We start from the raw sequence: 17,971 nt of genomic DNA, 5'->3' as shown, positions 1-17,971 counted from the left end.
GCTGTAGGTTATTTTTAGGGTAACAGGTAAATATTAAACCTACAACTAAATTTTTGTTATCAATTTTCATTATTAAAAAAAACTGAAAAATCATAAAGTTGACCTCACCAATATTTTGTAATGAATATACATAAATAAAATACAAATCTTCAAACTGGAGTTACTCTTTTAAGCTAAGTAATCTAAATGAAGGATATAAAATGTTCAAATAGACCTTAAATGTGAAGATTTTAAATTCCACTTATGGTGAAAGTGTATTTACCCGTCGGCGCGCCCAGGGCTCTCCACAAGAAATTCTGTCTGGGTGGGGGTGATGCCTGAGCATGGCCAATACTGTGTTCGTCAGAATGCCCAGTTGAATAAAATGTCTGATTTCATTACAAATAAAAAGTAAGTCACAAATGACTCACCCATTTTTGTTGGCCTGCAACAAAAATGTCCTTTTCTCATTTCATAAATATGTTCTAATTTATTAAAATTTTGAGTGGGCATTTAAACAACTTTCTTCTACTTCAAAAAAAAAAGAAAAAAAGGGGGGGGGGGTGCTGATGCTTGTCCCTGGGCCCACTGATGGGCGAATATGGTAATACAGGTGTAAATGAGTTACATTACTGTTGGTCAATTTTATACAGAAACCTTTAAACAAAATACATATGAGGTAATTTGGAAAATTGCAAAGTCTCAGGTCCCTCGAATACTTACAAAATTTTGCAGAATTACAAAAATTACAAAATTTCACTCTCTGGGCCAGCCGAGAGCTAATGTAGTCTTTTACTGGGTTGAATTTTTTAATAAAAAAAAAAATGTTCAGACAAGAAAATGTGACCCACAGTGTGAAAGATCTCTGCGTCCTGTTTCACCACTTTATCCCACGTTCAATGGCAGATACGTCTTTTGTACTTTAGATGAGCTGTGGAAGCAGAATGAGATGTCAGTTTTTGCAGAATCTCATTAACATCCCCATTAAAAATAAATCAATGCTCATTTTGGGGGGAAAACAAAACAAGACAGGAAGGACTGATTTGATGTTTACTGGCAGGGTAACAAATTAAATTTACCTAGATCTTATTTGCATTATGTATACAAGTGAACCCCGTTAACGCGCATAAGTTGGGGTCCACAAAATCAGACCGTGAATTAATGAGGTTGGTGACTAAAAATCAGTAGTCTACATTTTTGGGGTCCACAAATCAACCGTGATTTAATCTGAAACGCGAGTTACCTGTATGACATATGGTTTTAATGTTGTGAATTCTTCAACTTGGCGTCTCACATAGTAAACATCATATTCGTGACTTGGTATTAAATTGATTCTTTTAAAACTGTGCCCGTGCCAAAATGTGATCTGAACATATTTTATTGTTAACTCTTTTAACAACATAAATTTTTATCCAGTTTAGCTACTTGTAGCAACAGAGAGGCGTTAAACTGTCACTTTGGTAAGAGGGCTAGCATCCTTGTTTTGTCAGTGACTATGACTCAGCATTGCGTGTTTATGACACAAGCATGACTTGCACAAAAATCACGCACAAAGAAGTCAGATGTCATATGATCTGATGAGTCACCCCCCCCCCCACCCCACTTATTAAAAACAAACAAAAAACAAAGAGCTCTTCCTTCCAGTTCTTTAATTCCATAACCTATTCTTTTATATTCAACTTCCTCTACTCATTAAAACGGAATTAAATACCTTTTCAGGAAACTAAATGTAACAGGTATCCCGATTTTAATTTCGTTTTTCTTTTTTAAAGAGGAAGAAAATGCCACAGATTTTGATGTAACACACGCACCATCACCAGGTTTTGCACATGATATATGACACAAGGAACAGAGGTTAGTGGAACACCAGTCAGTCAAACTTACAGGTTTTGTCAGCACGATTTTCCTGTTGTAGTGTCACAAAAATCTCATTCATACCAATCACGTCTGCAGCTGCAGGGGGCACTGCTGGATTAGAAATCAATGAAAAAATCCAGGCGAGGTTTATGCCATCCAACAATAGTTGAGCAAGGCATCGAAAGGTGAAGTAGTTTTGTCCACTGCAGGTATTTTGATAACATCCTGGAGGTAACAAGAATAATAAAAAGTTAAAACGCTGATATTTCAAACAACATCAAAGTAATAAAGACATGGAGATGATGACAGCGTCTGACTCACATGTTGCATTGGATGTTTTATTTTGAACAAAAATGTGGCGACAATGCCGGCGACCAAAAGCAGCAAAACAACCAGCGTGGCGACTAGACCGAAATGCTGAACAGGACGACCTGATGGAACACAGAGGGCAACTTAACATCAGAATTAAAATAATAATAATAATAATATAAAATCCACAACAACGACAGTGTGCTACATCCAAAGAGAGAAATTTAAACTTTACTCCATCATTTCTGGAAAAAATAAGTAAAAAAAAAATTATATATATATATATATATATATATATATATATATATATATATATATATATATATATATATATATATATATATATATAATTCATACAACATGACATAATGTCATGGATAATGGGGAATAAATAATCACTTTTACAGCCAGGTAAAAAATAATAATAATAATAATTTAGAGGACGACGATGCAGTAATCTGATGAGAGCAGGATGTCCCCAAAAAGTGAGTGAGCATGCATGAAGGAGACAAGTGAGGAAAGCCACCAAGCACTAATATAATCAAACTGTGTAGAAGCTTAAATTGAGTACTTTGAACACCGTTTCTTTTCTCAGCAAACTGCATTTCTTACCAGTATGGTCCACCTCTTTTGTCAGACCTGGAGTTTGGACTTCTGTGGGATGCAGAGGCGTCTCTGTGGTCAAACTATTTGAGGATGATGCTGAGAAGGAGAAAAAGCAACATGATGCATGAATGAATAAATATCCTGATATTAAGAAGGACATGGGATAAGATGAAGAACAGAGGAAATAAAGTCTATGCACCGATGATGAGTTCAACAGTCCCCTCCTGCTTTTCACCATCTAATCTGTGGACTAAACATTTGTATCGTCCAATGTCTCTGAGTGTCACGTTCAGGATCTTCAAAGAAATGTTCCCATGTTTCAGATTCTCCAGAGACAGCGTCGTCCTGTCCTTGAAGAATGCATTCTTCATAGCCGTCAACTCACTGCGGTCCCGGTGCACATACAGAAATATCACCTGGGTCTGCGGGTGTTTTGGGTCAGGTGTCGACCACTCGAACGTCATGTCCTCCACGTTGAGCTCGGGCTCCACGCGACATGGCAAAATAGCATCAGAGCCCACGGCAGCAACAACTGGCTCGCCTGAGCCGATGACCCGGTGTCGACCTGGAAAAACAAAAACCGATAAAATTAACAACACATGCAAAAATGGTGAATTTATTATTTTTTGACTTTTAACATATATATTGATGAAAAATTTAGCCTGCCAGCCTGATCAACACTGCAGTACTAATAAAATAAAGACGGGTAGAATCTGACCAATATTATTGATTGGCTAATAATATTAGCTAATATTAAACTTTCACAAAACTTTTTTTTTTTTTAAAAACAGAATTAACAATGACGAGAAACACTGGTTGGTGGAAATGGTGTTACGGCAAAAATGATGGCAGTGCGATGTACATCATTTCCCTGAACAAAACAAGCCAAAAGTGGCAGAATACACATCAACAGTTGTATTTATATATAAATCTGTTTGGCTTTTGTCTCTTACATTCCATAAAAGTCATCAAGAAATAAACATTTGTATATATCGGCAGATATATCAGTATTGAAATTATGACTATTATCTTTTTTAAGACTCCATAGTATCGGTCTCAGCCCCGCCCCCTCAAAAGCCCATATCGATCAGGGTCTAAAAACATCCACATTACAGTCTGTAAATGTTTCAGCTCTACATTATTTATCCACTTTAAACACAAAATATCTCAGTCCTAAAAACACAATTCTTAACAGAATCTGTACTTAAGAATCACATTCATTAACTGGTCTGAGAACGTGGGTCTGTTCAAGTTTCCATGACGATTATTTACAGTTAATCAAGTAAAATAACACATTAAACTAAAGGCGCTTACCTTCAACCAGAGTGAAAGATATGACAAGAGCCAACATCCAAAGTGAAGCTGTGGAAGAAAACCGCGCAGTTCTCATGAGACTGGTCAAAGCAGAGACACAAAACTAAACTGAAAGAGGAAAAGATGGAAATATATTTCTGGGCATTGCACGTGACGTCACAGATCACGTGCAGGCGCACTCTCAGTTCAAAACCATAACACGCCAAAAGTCACACAAAATCCCCAAATATAAGATTTATTTTATTAGATATTTGTTCAGTTTTTTTTTGTTTTTTTTTACTCTCAATGGCTTAAAATAGTGTATCATACGAAGCAATGCAGGGAAAGCATACAGGCACTGAGTGAGCGTATAACCACCCAATCTGGCAACACGTTGCCGAGCAACAACAGCAACAATAAGTCAAAGAAATAGACTAAAAAAAACAAACAGCAAAAAAAACCAACAACAAAAACAAAACAAAAACCCAAACTGTGTCTTGTATGGCAGCACCCTGACATCGGGGTGAATGTGAGGCATAATTGTAAAGCGCTTTGAGCCTGATGCAGATGGAAAAACACTATATAAATGCAGTCCATTTACCATAATAAAAAAATTATTGTGAGTCGATAAAAATGAAACTGTGGTAACAGTCGCCCACGACAAAACTCAGTCGGGTTAGATTTATGTATTTACCACAAATAAATCTAATTTGTTTAAAATTATATTAAACAGTTAACAAATAACTCAAATAATCAGTCTCAATTTGAATGTATTAATTTGTTTATATTAAAAGTACAATCCACATGGATGAAAATCTCATATGTATGTTTATTTCCATGTGTTCCTTAAGGTAAATGTTTGTTATTGGAGCGGCAAGCTAGCTTGCTAGCTAACGATGAGTATAGGAATGTGAAGTTTTCAGCCTTTCATAACAGACCGATGTTCTGTCAGGTTTTAGCTTTAACCAATACAATTCTACAGAAAATACAAGAAAACAGTCATTTAAAAGTAAAAATAAAAAGATTGATTACCTGGTGTCCTGATGCAAACAGAACAATCCGGAATGCAATGCCCTCAAGACAGTGGTGATGGTTGTTGTCTTCAGAAAGAACCCAGTCCTGGCCAACCCCATCATCCCGTGTGAATTCTCAGTCACCATTGTGGAGTCCTTCCATTACCTGGGGATTACCATCACCCAGGACCTCAAGTGGGATCTGAACAGTTCTCTCACCAAGAGAGCACAACAGAGGATGTACTTTCTGTGGCAGCTAAGGAAGTTCAACCTGCCAAAAACAATGATGGTGAACTTCTGCACTGCCATCATTTAGTCCATCATCTCCTCTTCCATCACCGTCTGGTACGCTGCTGCCACTGCTCAGGAAAGGAGCAGACTGCTGATCGACTGCAACCCGCCATCCCTACAGGACCTTTACATCTGCAGGGCCCTGAGGCAAGCAAGAAGATAGTGGTCGATCCCTCTAACCCAGGACACAAACTTTTTGTCACAATCCCCTCTGCCAGACGGTTGCCAGGACTAAAACCTCAAGACACAAAAACAGTTTCTTTCTGTCTGCAACTAGACTTATAAATAATGCCAGAGACCCCATTTACCCTGCCCCCCCTCACTCCCACAAAGTACAGACTGATCATCCCTGTACTGAAAGGTACTGTACATCTGCATGCCTTGCACAGCCCCATTCCACTATGTTATATTTATTTGACAGTGAACATAGTTTTGCCCATTTGTCTATTTGCCTCCTTTACTTCTTACAGAAGTAGTTTTCCTTTTCTTTTTATTGCTGTTTACGCACCAATAAACACCAGATCAAATTCCTTGTATGTGAGAACTTATTTGGCAATAAATTTGATTCTGATAAGGGACATTTTATTTTTGTTAACAAGCAAACAGATGTTACTTCCACATCAGAATCCATGTCCATGTTTCCCACTTAGAATTCCACAGCCTTTGACTTTTCCTTCTCGAGTGTGAATTACTTTCTTTTGACTAAATTAAGTGTTATTTTGGAATTTAGACTCAGCAGCAGTGGTGACCAAGTGGTTAGTGTGTTTGGTTTCAGTGCAGAAGGTTCTCGGTTCAAACCCACCCCTGCCACATTTGTCAATGCAATATGGAATTGTGTCAGAAAGTGAATTCGGTGTAAAATCTTTGCCAAATCAACATGCAGATCTACCTTTGATTTGCTGTGCCGACTCTTGAGTGAAAACACTGGAGCAGCTGAAGGGACTTACCTTTTTATGGGTGTCTAGTACTGAACTACTGAGCCAGCGCACCACAAAGTCACGGCCACATTATGTTACATGAGGTTTGTGTGGGAGATGGAGGCAGAAACATGAAAACAAGGTCAGTGTCAAAGAATATCACTTTGCACATGTTAACGTCAAATGTTGCAACACATCCTGCAACCAGTCGAGTCAACCTGCACTCGATTTGGAGTATAGGAAGTTGTTGCATTTGTCAGTTGTAAGGTGTGAAGCTGTCGTCAACATTAAAGTCACAGAAAACTGACATGGAGATAACAGCACTGTGCACTGTTATGGGTAAGTCCTTCACGTCTGATTACTGCTAGATTTACTTATTTATGTGCATCAAATGCACTTTAACATACATACATACATACATTATATATATATATATATATATATATATATATATATATATATATATATATATATATAAACACAGTTGATTGCTGAATAGGTGTAACTGCTATTTTGATATATGCAGATGATTACTCGTTAGTACTGATTGAATACCAAGTGATATCTGATCTTGTTTTTACTTTATGGTGCTCCAAAAAAAGTCGTTACTATTTCACAGCAATTTTTGCTTCGTAACTGCCAAAAATCAAAAGCAATTTAAGCTTTCTAACCATAATTAAAACCCAACAGAATTAGACAAGGAGAGAAAAATGTGGCACACACACAATAAAAATACAATATGAACAGACTCACATTGATATAGTTGGTTACCACCAGCCTATAAATTAAAAAAAAAACAATGGTGGGGAGTCCTTACGGAATATTAGCTAATGCTAGTTAAGGCAAATGTTAGCTTTTGCTAGTCAAAGTCAGTTACAAGTTAGAAACTAGCTAATCGTGGCATTAATTTCTAAACATCTAACACAGTCTAACTGGGAACCTCTGAAGGTAATGAAAGACGATGTCTGTGGTTTGCGCCAGAAGCTGGACCGTAGACTTAAATTAGCCGAGATGTTCAACTAATGTTAAGAAATCCAATTTAGGGGTTTATAAGATTTTTGTGGTAAGTATATTTTCCATCCATCCATCCATCCATCCCTCCATCCATTCATCCATCTTCTATAATTGTTTATTCCAATTAAGGGTCATGGGGTGGGGGGAGCTGGAACCTATGCCAGCAGTCACAGGGCATGAAACGGGGTACACTCTGGACAAGAGGCCGGTCTATCATAGGGTGGAAGTATATTTTATTATTCCTAAGGCAAGAAGTATATAAAATATAATGTAATTGTAATGTAATTTGAACCATAACAATCTCAAATCCTTTTTTGTTTTGTGTGTGTGCGTGCTTGTAGCCTCCATAAGAGTGGTCCCCAACAGATCCCAGTTCTTTATGTATGAATCCTTCTCTTTGAGCTGTGGGGAACGAGGAAACTGGCCTGAGTGGACACTGAAGAGAAACACAACCCAACACATAAACAAGGAATGCTTGGCGAAAACGAAAGCATTGAACTGCACCATCATTGTCAGTTATCCATCAGACTCTGGGGTTTACTGGTGCGAGTCAAAAGCCGGAGAATGCAGAGACGCTGTCAACATAACCGTGAGCCGTGAGTTTAATCACACATGCTCAAAGGTACTTCAGTTGGTGGTTCGTTGAACGATGGGGTGGTAGGGTACCACATGTTGTGCACAAACTCTCAAATGAGGCTCAATTTCATATCTTCATCCCCAACTGTGGCCATCTGTCCTGCAGGTGAGGGTGCGATCCTGGAGAGTCCTGCTCTGCCGGTGATGGAGGGACACGATGTGACTCTACGCTGCAAGTACAACCGGACCTTTAGCCCCCCTGCTGATTTCTACAAAGATGGACGATTTATCGGCAACAGCTCGACTGGAAACCTGAGCATTCCCAAAGTGTCCAAGTCAGACGAGGGTCTCTACAGCTGTCATGTCTCTGCAGGGGGACAATCACCAGGCAGTTGGCTGGCTGTGAGAGGTCAGCCACATTTTTATATTAAACTACAGCAGCACTTGTTGTCCTACAACCCTCAGCAGTAGCTTTGATTTAAAACTGACAACAAACCAACACAACCCCACAGAAAGGATTTCGTATCAATATTGACAAAACAGACACTTTTCATCTTCTTCTCTCTCTGTAGATGTGTGGTGTTGAATTTACTTGATGCTTGAAATTAGCTTGTTTGTCAGTTTATTTAATTTTAATGTCCAAAGCCTCTGTCTGGCAGTAGGTCACTGCTGCTCATTATAGGTTAACGTAACATATTACCATAATTACGACTTAGCAGCAATGACTCTAGCTATTACATAATTACAACTTAATTAAAAATGATATCAATTTTGATTAAATCGCTCATAATTCTAACAACTTATGTCAAATTCAATAATTATGTTTGGCTGATGAGGTAGCAACTTAAGAAATATAACATATCTAATAATTCCAACCTCACATCTCAAAATTATGACTTAATATGAATAATTATGACAAAATTGGGTAATAATTATAAGCCTCTCAGGATCATGTGAGAGTAATGTGCATGCATTTATACTAGCTATTACATAATTACAATGCAATTATTAATGATCTCAAATCTGATCAAATCTCTCAATTATAACAACTTGTGTCAAATTTGATAAGCATGTTTGTTTAATGAGGTAGTATCTTGTAATTATAACCGAACATCTCATAAATATGATGTGTATGACAATTAGGACTTAGCTTCGGGCAGTTACGCGGAGTACCTCAGGCTATTGAGGTAGTAGCTTGTATTGACAAGTTGGTATCCAGTTCCGAGTTATTTTGGCTTTGTATCTTGTAATTATAACCGAACATCTCATAAATATGATGTGTATGACAATTAGGACTTAGCTTCGGGCAGTTACGCGGAGTACCTCAGGCTGTTGAGGTAGTAGCTTGTATTGACAACTTGGTATCCAGTTCCGAGATATTTTGGCTTTGTATCTTGCAATTATAACCGAACATCTCATAAATATGATGTGTATGACAATTAGGACTTAGCTTCGGGCAGTTACGCGGAGTACCTCAGGCTATTGAGGTAGTAGCTTGTATTGACAACTTGGTATCCAGTTCCAAGTTATTTTGGCTTTGTATCTTGTAATTATAACCGAACATCTCATAAATATGATGTGTGCAGTTGGTGAGAATAAATTTGAGTCTTGTTCAGTAAAGACTAGTCCAGGATGTGTTTACATTGAGGTCAACCTGTGGGTTTTCTCTCGATGTTTAGAAGCGCGGCTGCCTCATGTGCCTCTCAGCTACGTACTTCTTCCTGTGGCGGGCGTCTGTATCTTCATGGCTACAATGGTGCTGCTCTGCCTCTGGAAGAGCCACAAAGGTCAGACTGCTTTCATCTCATCACCGTGACATTTTTGGTAGCTTGTTTTTTGAAGAATGTTTGTAAAAAGCGGAGAAGGTCAAACGCTGGCATTTTCTGCAAACAAGGCCACAAAAATCACCACCAAAGAGCCATTAAAATCGATTATGGACAAAGTGCTTGTGCAATTCACTTTTTACCACCAACTCCAACGCAACATCGGGTGCTTATTGGAACACATTATACTTCTAAAGGACGAGAGAGTTCACATTCTTATCATGGCATAAATTTGACTTTATGGACGTGAAGGTAAGCGGCATTAAAATGGACAACAGCGCAAGTTCTGAACTACTTTAGAGACTTCACTGTTTTTGAAGGATTGTAAATGAAATGTAGCACACTGACAACAAAAGCAACAAGTTTGCGTGGACTTCAGTGCGTTTCAAACATTTGTGACGCACTGAAAGACCGAAAAAGAAATGGGAAGTGTCAAACAAAATCAACAATGCATTCTTCTTGTTTTACTTCAACACACCCCGTTTTTTTTGCGTCAGTGATAGAACAATGTCTGTCTGGATTGTGATAATGCAAAAAGACCTTTTGTGTTCAAATGTGTTGTTTTTCTTTTCAACGCGTTATTACATAACGTGTATGTACGGTGTCTTGGAAAAGTAGTCAGCCCCTTGGTATTTCACCATTTCACATACAAAAAGTAAATCAGGATTCTCAATATACAAATTTATAAAATTGAATGAATGAGGTTATTTGACACACACAAACTCAACAAAAAAATCTTGTAAAACAAAAAAAATTCATTAACAATTTCACAGTTTTGTGCGGCCGAAAGGGTGTAGGCAGAAGCAAAAGCTTTAAACATCAAACCCTTTTACTATATATATATATATATACACACACACACTCATAACAATAACTACCAAAAAAGAAAAACAAGCACAGACATTGTAGTTTAATCAGTGAATGAAAATTTCTCACAAAAAAAAAACTAACAAACTCAGACTCAAACTCAAAGCAAATCTCTAAAATTTGACATAAATTAATTTAAAAAAATATGAAAGCCAAGATGATGGGTTGTATAAGCAATGGATTTTCACTCACCAAAACATAGAATCTAGGCTTGCATCTCAGACGTACCTTCTGGCAAACTGCAGCTGAACTTTCAGGTCTTTTTAAGAAATCCTCCTCTATACCACATCATCATGAAGCTGTATAAGTGGGGTAGCAAAATGCAAAATATGCACTATGTACAATTTCTCCAATAAAACTGGCAATAAAACGGATTATTTGCAGGTGTTATACCAAGGTGTTCCATTCCTTATGCAACCCATCCTCTTGGCTATTATATTTTTAATTAATTTATATTAAGTTGTAGAGATTTAAGAAGAAGATAAATTAGAAATTTTTATAATGAGAAGCCCGATCGACTTTCTGTATTTGAAATGGCATAAACAAATTTAAATAAATTAAATTAAAATGTGTGTTCTGAGAAAAAAAAATGTTATTGGCCCCTTTAATTTTGTTCAAAATGTCTAACAAAACCCATAATTTGAGAATGAAACAAAATGCATACAATTTTTTTCTTCCCTTTATGGTGATATTCTATCCGATTTACGTCAAATTAATGCAATGCTTAAAAAAGGTGAAACAGTAAGAAGATGCAGATGACAGGGTGAGTGAGACAGAGACCGATGATCTGCTGCTGTGACCCATAATGGGAACAACTGAAAGAAGAAGTTGCTCGAATTAAGAAAATGCTCGAGAATCCATCCACAGAAACATTAACTGACATTTTGTTTTTTAAAATTGTTCAAAACCTGGAACACTTCAGCTGACATGTTTAAAAACAAGTCGCGATTAATTCAGTAATTGTTTAATCACTTTTATGATGATGTGTGTATTATTTTTGTTTTTACATGTGTAAAGCCAGTTGGTATGTAATTGTGTGTTGTGTTCCAGGTGAATCCGATCCTGCAGATGTATCCTACACCGATGTCATCATTCCACAGGATGTGAAGTTAAAGCCAGACCGAGGTAAACACACCATTAAAATAAGTTTGCCTTGTTTAAGTACTGTTACAACACAGTTATTTTATTTTCTGAATTTTCTCATTGTGATTTATGTGTGATTTTGTGTGTGTAGGGAAAATGACATTTTATATAACAACACATGGTCCATCTGCCACCCCCCCCCCCCCCAAAAAAAGCTTGAGCCGCCCATGTCACCTCAAAAAAATAGAAGATAAAAGATATAAAAAGTAAATGGTGAGAAAAATTTGTGTTGCCACAAAAGGTCTGAACTGCAAAATTCAAGAAACAAAAATGTTACATTTTTGCTTTTAAAATAATCTGTGTGCATTTGTGTAATTTATACTAAAAAGAGAACAGAAGAGAAACAATAGCAAAAATATTTTAATGCTGGATGGGAAAAATAAACATTTTTTTTTTCATTTTTATTTGAGAAGTCAAGTCAAAAAATCTACAAAACACATTCCAGACAACACAAAAAGTCTACAACCTGCAATATTTCCATTCTAGTCCCGTAAACGATAAAAACACAACTTTTCAAGGTGTATAAATCTGTATAAAATCTGTAACATATTACAAGCTTTTATAGTTTTAAATGATTTTTTTTATTGAAGAGAGTGTCAGAATTGAATAAATGAATTGCTTGAACTTTGACTAAATGCAACAATGTATGGCTTCCAATTTGTAAATTTACATTTTCAAATCATGTAAACTTTGTTAAATTCCTTTTATCTACAATTTTATAGGAGACCAAACACAAACTCTTACAAAACTAGAAAGAAAAAAAACAAACTAAAACATTCTTCGATTGCGGAATGTTGTGTAATCTGTTGCCATAGTTACCAAACATGTGACATAGTTTGTGGTCCCGCCCACAGCTGCACTTCACACAGCAAAGACTTTTTTTTTCCTTTCCCCATTTTAAATGTTTCCTTTCATAGGTCTGGAATCTAGGGGGACTTTTTACTCAACCCTGAACCTAGCAGGAGCGACCTGACCGCCAACACAACCGGAAATGGACGCAGAAATTAAGGTTTTGGTTTAAACATGAATCCAGCTAACGGTGCTTTGTGTGTGAAAAGATGAATTTTTCTTTTAATTCCTGTCAAAATGTTTATCAGCTCTGGAACTCACCCATAGGTTCTGTGTTGATCTGTGCATTTGCATTATTGCACAAAAACGAATCGATTTTCACTAAATGATGAGATTTTTAGTCTTATTGACTAACTTGTGGAGCCATAAAATGCAAAACGTGTATTATATCGTGATATAGTGTGTGTTATGACAGCTGGTTTTATAAAAACGGTGAAAAAACATTGCTCGGACTCGCAAGGTGCATCATCGGAGCCAACAAACATGCTGATTTGTTATTACAGGGCTAAACATTTTAATAATGAACAGGTTTTTATGAAATTAAATAAATAAATAAAGGTTCCAGTCTGGAGTTGATCCTGTTACATTTCAACAGCGGCTCTATATTTGGGATGGGATGGATGCAAACTAATAAAAAAAAAAAAAATCATTTGGGAACAACACTGAATGATGATAGGTTTAGCAACATAATATTGGAAAGCCTATCAAATTAATATGTATGTAAATAATATACTGTCTTGTAACTCTACTTTGTAATTTGTATTGTAAGTAAAAGGCTTTTGAACTTTACTCACTTTTTTAAAAACACACTGCTGTTATTTTGAACACATTTGAATATTGCACCGTGTAAACACGAGAAAGCCCCCTCGCTTGGATTGACACCAGGGTTTGGCGCGGTCACTTGCGAAATCTACATGCACGTGTGAGCTATGCGTTCACGTGCACGTGCATATCCTGCATGTGTTTGCTGTCGGAATACCTAGCAAGTGATTATAACCAGCTGTCTATGTGAACACGCGGTTTAACAGCAGGTACATTTCTGTCCTTACACAACATGGTCTCTGGGCGTCCGTAAGAGGACCAGGGACATGCTGCAGTGGAAGTTAAAATAGTGCACTTTGGTGCATGAATGCACTCCAATGAGAAGCCGAATTTTTCTCCATTCGCAATTTTATCATTTACATAAACTGAAGGCTTTAAAAACATTTTATTATTTTGAAGTATAATGCTTCTTTTCTTTTCATGATTTACAGCACAGCAACAACACTGTTTATAATCACGATTCTCTCACTCTCGTGACATCATGAAACTGACTGAGCGCCAAATGGGTCAGTGTCATTTCTGTTTTCATACATCATTGCACTCCCACGGAACTCCTATTCCATGACTCACCTCATGACTCACGTTGCTATAATAAGAGTTGTGAGACAGGCTGAGAGTTATTCTCACAATCAATAAATAAAGGCTCCTTTTTTCTTTATTCCTCAAGCGACCAAGTGGGGTCATTTATGTCCCTGGACATAAATTTTTGTGCACCATTTCTTTAGTTGTGACTGGAAAAAACATTTCCTACCATGAGTTTCTCAATCAGTTTGTCCTGAATTTACTCATAGAATTTTGCAAGGATCAGCCGAACCATGTGGCAAGTATAATCCAAACTTGTGTGGAGTCACTTATGACCCCGGGAAGATCTATGACATTTTTGACATTACATCTTCAGATGGAATTGTAATTTACCAACTCTAATCATTGTATTTTACCGTTTTACAAGGACACATGGCCAACAGACGTAGAATAACAAGATTTACAGCTACACAAGCACTGAGACGGATTCTTGATGCCAAGAGTGATGATAGACAAATATATTCGAGAGTGAAATAAATATGAAGAACCCTAAAACAATCAGTATTCCAATATAAAGTCAATGGGGTCATAAATACCCCCACTGGGTCATATTAGTTGCTAAAATAACTTGGTCGCTTGAGGGTTAAGGGCTTTAAGGCCACTTCTTTTATTTTGTACCAGTACCTCTATTTATCAAGCTTCTCAGAATTAATCATGAGAACACTTGTTAAAAAAAAAAAAACTTTTAAAAGCTGAAGTTGGCATATTCTGACTATCATGATGTGAAAGACCCCACCTACCAACACCTAACCACTTGAGTCCTCTCCAGCTGTCTTAAATAACGGAGTAAGTGTTATGGTCAGGTCACCGATAGTCAAAAATGGAACCCCAGGATGCAGGCAGCGGACACAGGGATTATGTGCCATATACACAGGGTTGGGTAGGATTACTTTGAAAGAATACATGTGGATTACATGTATGTATGTACATACATTTGGATTACTTGTAATCTGATTACTTTTGGATTACATTTCAAAGTAATCCTACCCAACCCTGCATATACAAATGATTTATTTTCAAACCCAATTCCAACAGGTGAATCCACATGGTGAACAAACAACAGAGTCCCAAAAAACAGAATATCATGAGAAGAATAATCACAGACAAAACCACACAGGAATCAAACCACAAAAACACTCACTAGGTAAATACCAGGGAAGCTACAAGGATCAACTGAGAGAAAAAAAAAATGGCAAAGAAAACAAAAACTGGTGAGGTTTTAAATAAGAAACTAACTAATCAGGGACAGGTGCGATCACTCAGGAAACTGAGGAAGCCAAAAAGCATGTGAGATCAACAAAACATAAAGTGACAAAAACAAAACCCGACTTACTAATGAAAAATAAAGCATAACAGTAAATGCAACAATAATGATGCGACCACTGATGACGTAACAAAAAACAAACATACTCCAAGTGCACATCTACAGAAACTAACAAGGAAATAAACTTGTGTAATCAGAACCAAATGAGACAAACCAGAACTATTCTCAGGAAATAATATAACTGAAAACTTCATCATAATAAATACCAGAACACAAGTATAATAATCATGTGGAAAAATAAATAGACAAAGAGCAAGATGGGCGCAAACATAAACATGATCACAAAGGTAGGGCCACGTCAGAGCTATCAGATAGTCACAAGACAAGGGAAAGAATAGATCATACACACACCCTGGGGCCACCCACACAGCTGACTGACAGTCAGGAAAATTTCATGAATTCACAGCACCTAAGACTAAAATAACACTTTACGAAATTTGAGCAATACAAGCCCCAGACTGGAGCCATTTTTGAATTATTTAATGTCTCTAAACTGATTTCAAACAGGTGAGGTATGAAATGGACTTGATTTATACTTTTCTTCAACATAAATACACTTAAAACACTTCAAGTGAGTTTTAAGCGACAGTTTAGTTTTTCACTCAATGAAAAATGTGTTCAAAGTGGCTAAATAAACTATTTTTAAATGTCTTTATATGTGCAAAACAGGTTTAAAACCAAACTACTTTTCATGAGCATTAAATAGTGCAACAAGTAAAACTAGTTTGTAATCTGGTTAATTTTGAGATAAATTTTAAACTATTTCAAAAGTGTTAAAGGTTTACATCCAAACTATTGTTATTATTATTGTTGTTATTATACAAGCAGTGAATAACTCTAAAAGAAAATAAGTTTTTTTTGTTGTTGTTGTTGTTTGTTTTTGTTTTTGTAAAAGGTTTAAATCTGGAAAACAAATGTATTAAACTACTTTAAGAACTTGTTTTTTTTTTGTTTGTTTGTTTTACAAACAATGAATAGAATTTTGTAATATGGTTAAATAACCATATTACAGACAACCAGTTTTGTTTAGAGCTATTCCTTGCCAAACGACAACAACAACAAAACATAAGGTAAACTCATTTTAACTTACTTCTTAAATTGGTTTAAAACCAAAACTTAAAAAAAAAAACAATCATTTAATAGTTCTAAAGCAAATTGTTTGTAATCTGGTTAAACCTGAGATAATCTGGTTTCAATCTTCGGCATGGCTAGGTTGGATTAAACTGCTTTAAAGCAACTTTAAATGTGATTTAAACATTACTTCAGCTCTAAGTCAAAGGCTGTACATTGTTTAGGTTGTAATTCATCTCAATGAACTGACATCAATTTGATTTTAGAGACAATTTAGATTTAAATGGACTTGATTCCAGATGCGAGTCTTTTGATCTGGTTTTAAACCAGTATTTTCTATTGGCTAAATTGGGATAAACCAGTTTTTATTCACCAGTTGTGTTTGTGAGGACTTATAGAAAAGGAATATAATTTATTATGTTCATTTTAGAAATGACTGACAGAGTTGTAAAACAAACAAACAAACAAACAAAAAAGCTAAAATAGCTGGGGCTCTCAATGAAACTTGGTGGAAATTACCTGGAAATCACATATCGTGACTCGAGTTTTTAACCAGAGCAAATTTATCACATGATATCATCCAGAACAAGCAAACACTGTTCAAGGTTATAAACAATGTGTGTCACCGGTGCTTCCCCCACAGACAGCTGATGATTCATTGGTGACACCTGGCTGGAGTATTTCCTCATTACATCATTTAAAAAAAAAAATTAAAAAAAAAAAAAAAAAATATATATATATATATATATATATATATATATATATATATTTTTTTTTTTTTTTTAATGTGAATAGATGAATAGATTGTGAATAGATGAATTTAATGTGAATAGATTATGAATTTCCTTTTTTTTTATTTACCTCTTACATCAGAAATAGATTATACAGATAATACTCTGCTGCTGTACATGTCCATATTAAAATTCAAAGCAACTGTTTTGTCACACACCATGTGGGAACTTTGAGAGTTTTGAATCTGGATTCAGGCTGATAAACCAACACAGGAATTTAAAATTATTTCTCAACTTAATCTAAACATTTTAAAATTTTATTACCACAACTGACAGCTTTATGTTTTATATATATATATATACACTCAACAAAAATATAAATGCAACACTTTTGGTTTTGTTCCCATTTTGTATGAGATGAACTCAAAGATCTAAACCTTTTTCCACATATACAATATCACCATTTCCCTCAAATATTGTACACAAACCAGTCTAAATCTGTGATAGTGAGCACTTCTCCTTTGCTGAGATAATCCATCCCACCTCACAGGTGTGCCATATCAAGATGCTGATTAGACACCATGATTAGTGCACAGGTGTGCCTTAGACTGCCCACAATAAAAGGCCACTCTGAAAGGTGCAGTTTTATCACACAGCACAATGCCACAGATGTCGCAAGATTTGAGGGAGCGTGCAATTGGCATGCTGACAGCAGGAATGTCAACCAGAGCTGTTGCTCGTGTATTGAATGTTCATTTCTCTACCATAAACCGTCTCCAAAGGCGTTTCAGAGAATTTGGCAGTACATCCAACCAGCCTCACAACCGCAGACCACGTGTAACCACACCAGCCCAGGACCTCCACATCCAGCATGTTCACCTCCAAGATCGTCTGAGACCAGCCA

The 17,971-nt window shown here is 36.4% G+C and overlaps 2 protein-coding genes across 2 annotated transcripts; one reads left to right on the top strand and one right to left on the bottom strand.

Moving 5' to 3' along the window:
* Nucleotides 1-536: 536 nt before the first annotated feature.
* Nucleotides 537-4,161, bottom strand: LOC117505493 (myelin-oligodendrocyte glycoprotein-like). Its single transcript, XM_034165171.1, has 6 exons — nucleotides 4,066-4,161; nucleotides 2,951-3,316; nucleotides 2,758-2,847; nucleotides 2,158-2,267; nucleotides 1,864-2,061; nucleotides 537-910 (listed from the first exon to the last, which is right to left on the bottom strand). Exons 1-5 carry the CDS (start codon nucleotides 4,139-4,141, stop codon nucleotides 1,984-1,986), a joined length of 720 nt encoding a protein of 239 aa, XP_034021062.1. The 5' UTR covers nucleotides 4,142-4,161; the 3' UTR covers nucleotides 537-910; nucleotides 1,864-1,983.
* Nucleotides 4,162-6,338: 2,177 nt separating this feature from the next.
* On the top strand, nucleotides 6,339-13,001 carry LOC117505503 (low affinity immunoglobulin gamma Fc region receptor II-like). Its single transcript, XM_034165181.1, has 6 exons — nucleotides 6,339-6,604; nucleotides 7,621-7,875; nucleotides 8,022-8,264; nucleotides 9,535-9,642; nucleotides 11,596-11,670; nucleotides 12,606-13,001. Exons 1-6 carry the CDS (start codon nucleotides 6,574-6,576, stop codon nucleotides 12,659-12,661), a joined length of 768 nt encoding a protein of 255 aa, XP_034021072.1. The 5' UTR covers nucleotides 6,339-6,573; the 3' UTR covers nucleotides 12,662-13,001.
* The last annotated feature ends 4,970 nt before the right edge of the window (nucleotides 13,002-17,971 follow it).

The sequence above is a fragment of the Thalassophryne amazonica genome, chromosome 23, assembly GCF_902500255.1.
Source record: "Thalassophryne amazonica chromosome 23, fThaAma1.1, whole genome shotgun sequence".
NCBI lineage: Eukaryota > Metazoa > Chordata > Actinopteri > Batrachoidiformes > Batrachoididae > Thalassophryne > Thalassophryne amazonica.
Note: the sequence above shows the minus strand (reverse complement) of the source record. Positions and strands in the feature narration are given on the sequence as shown.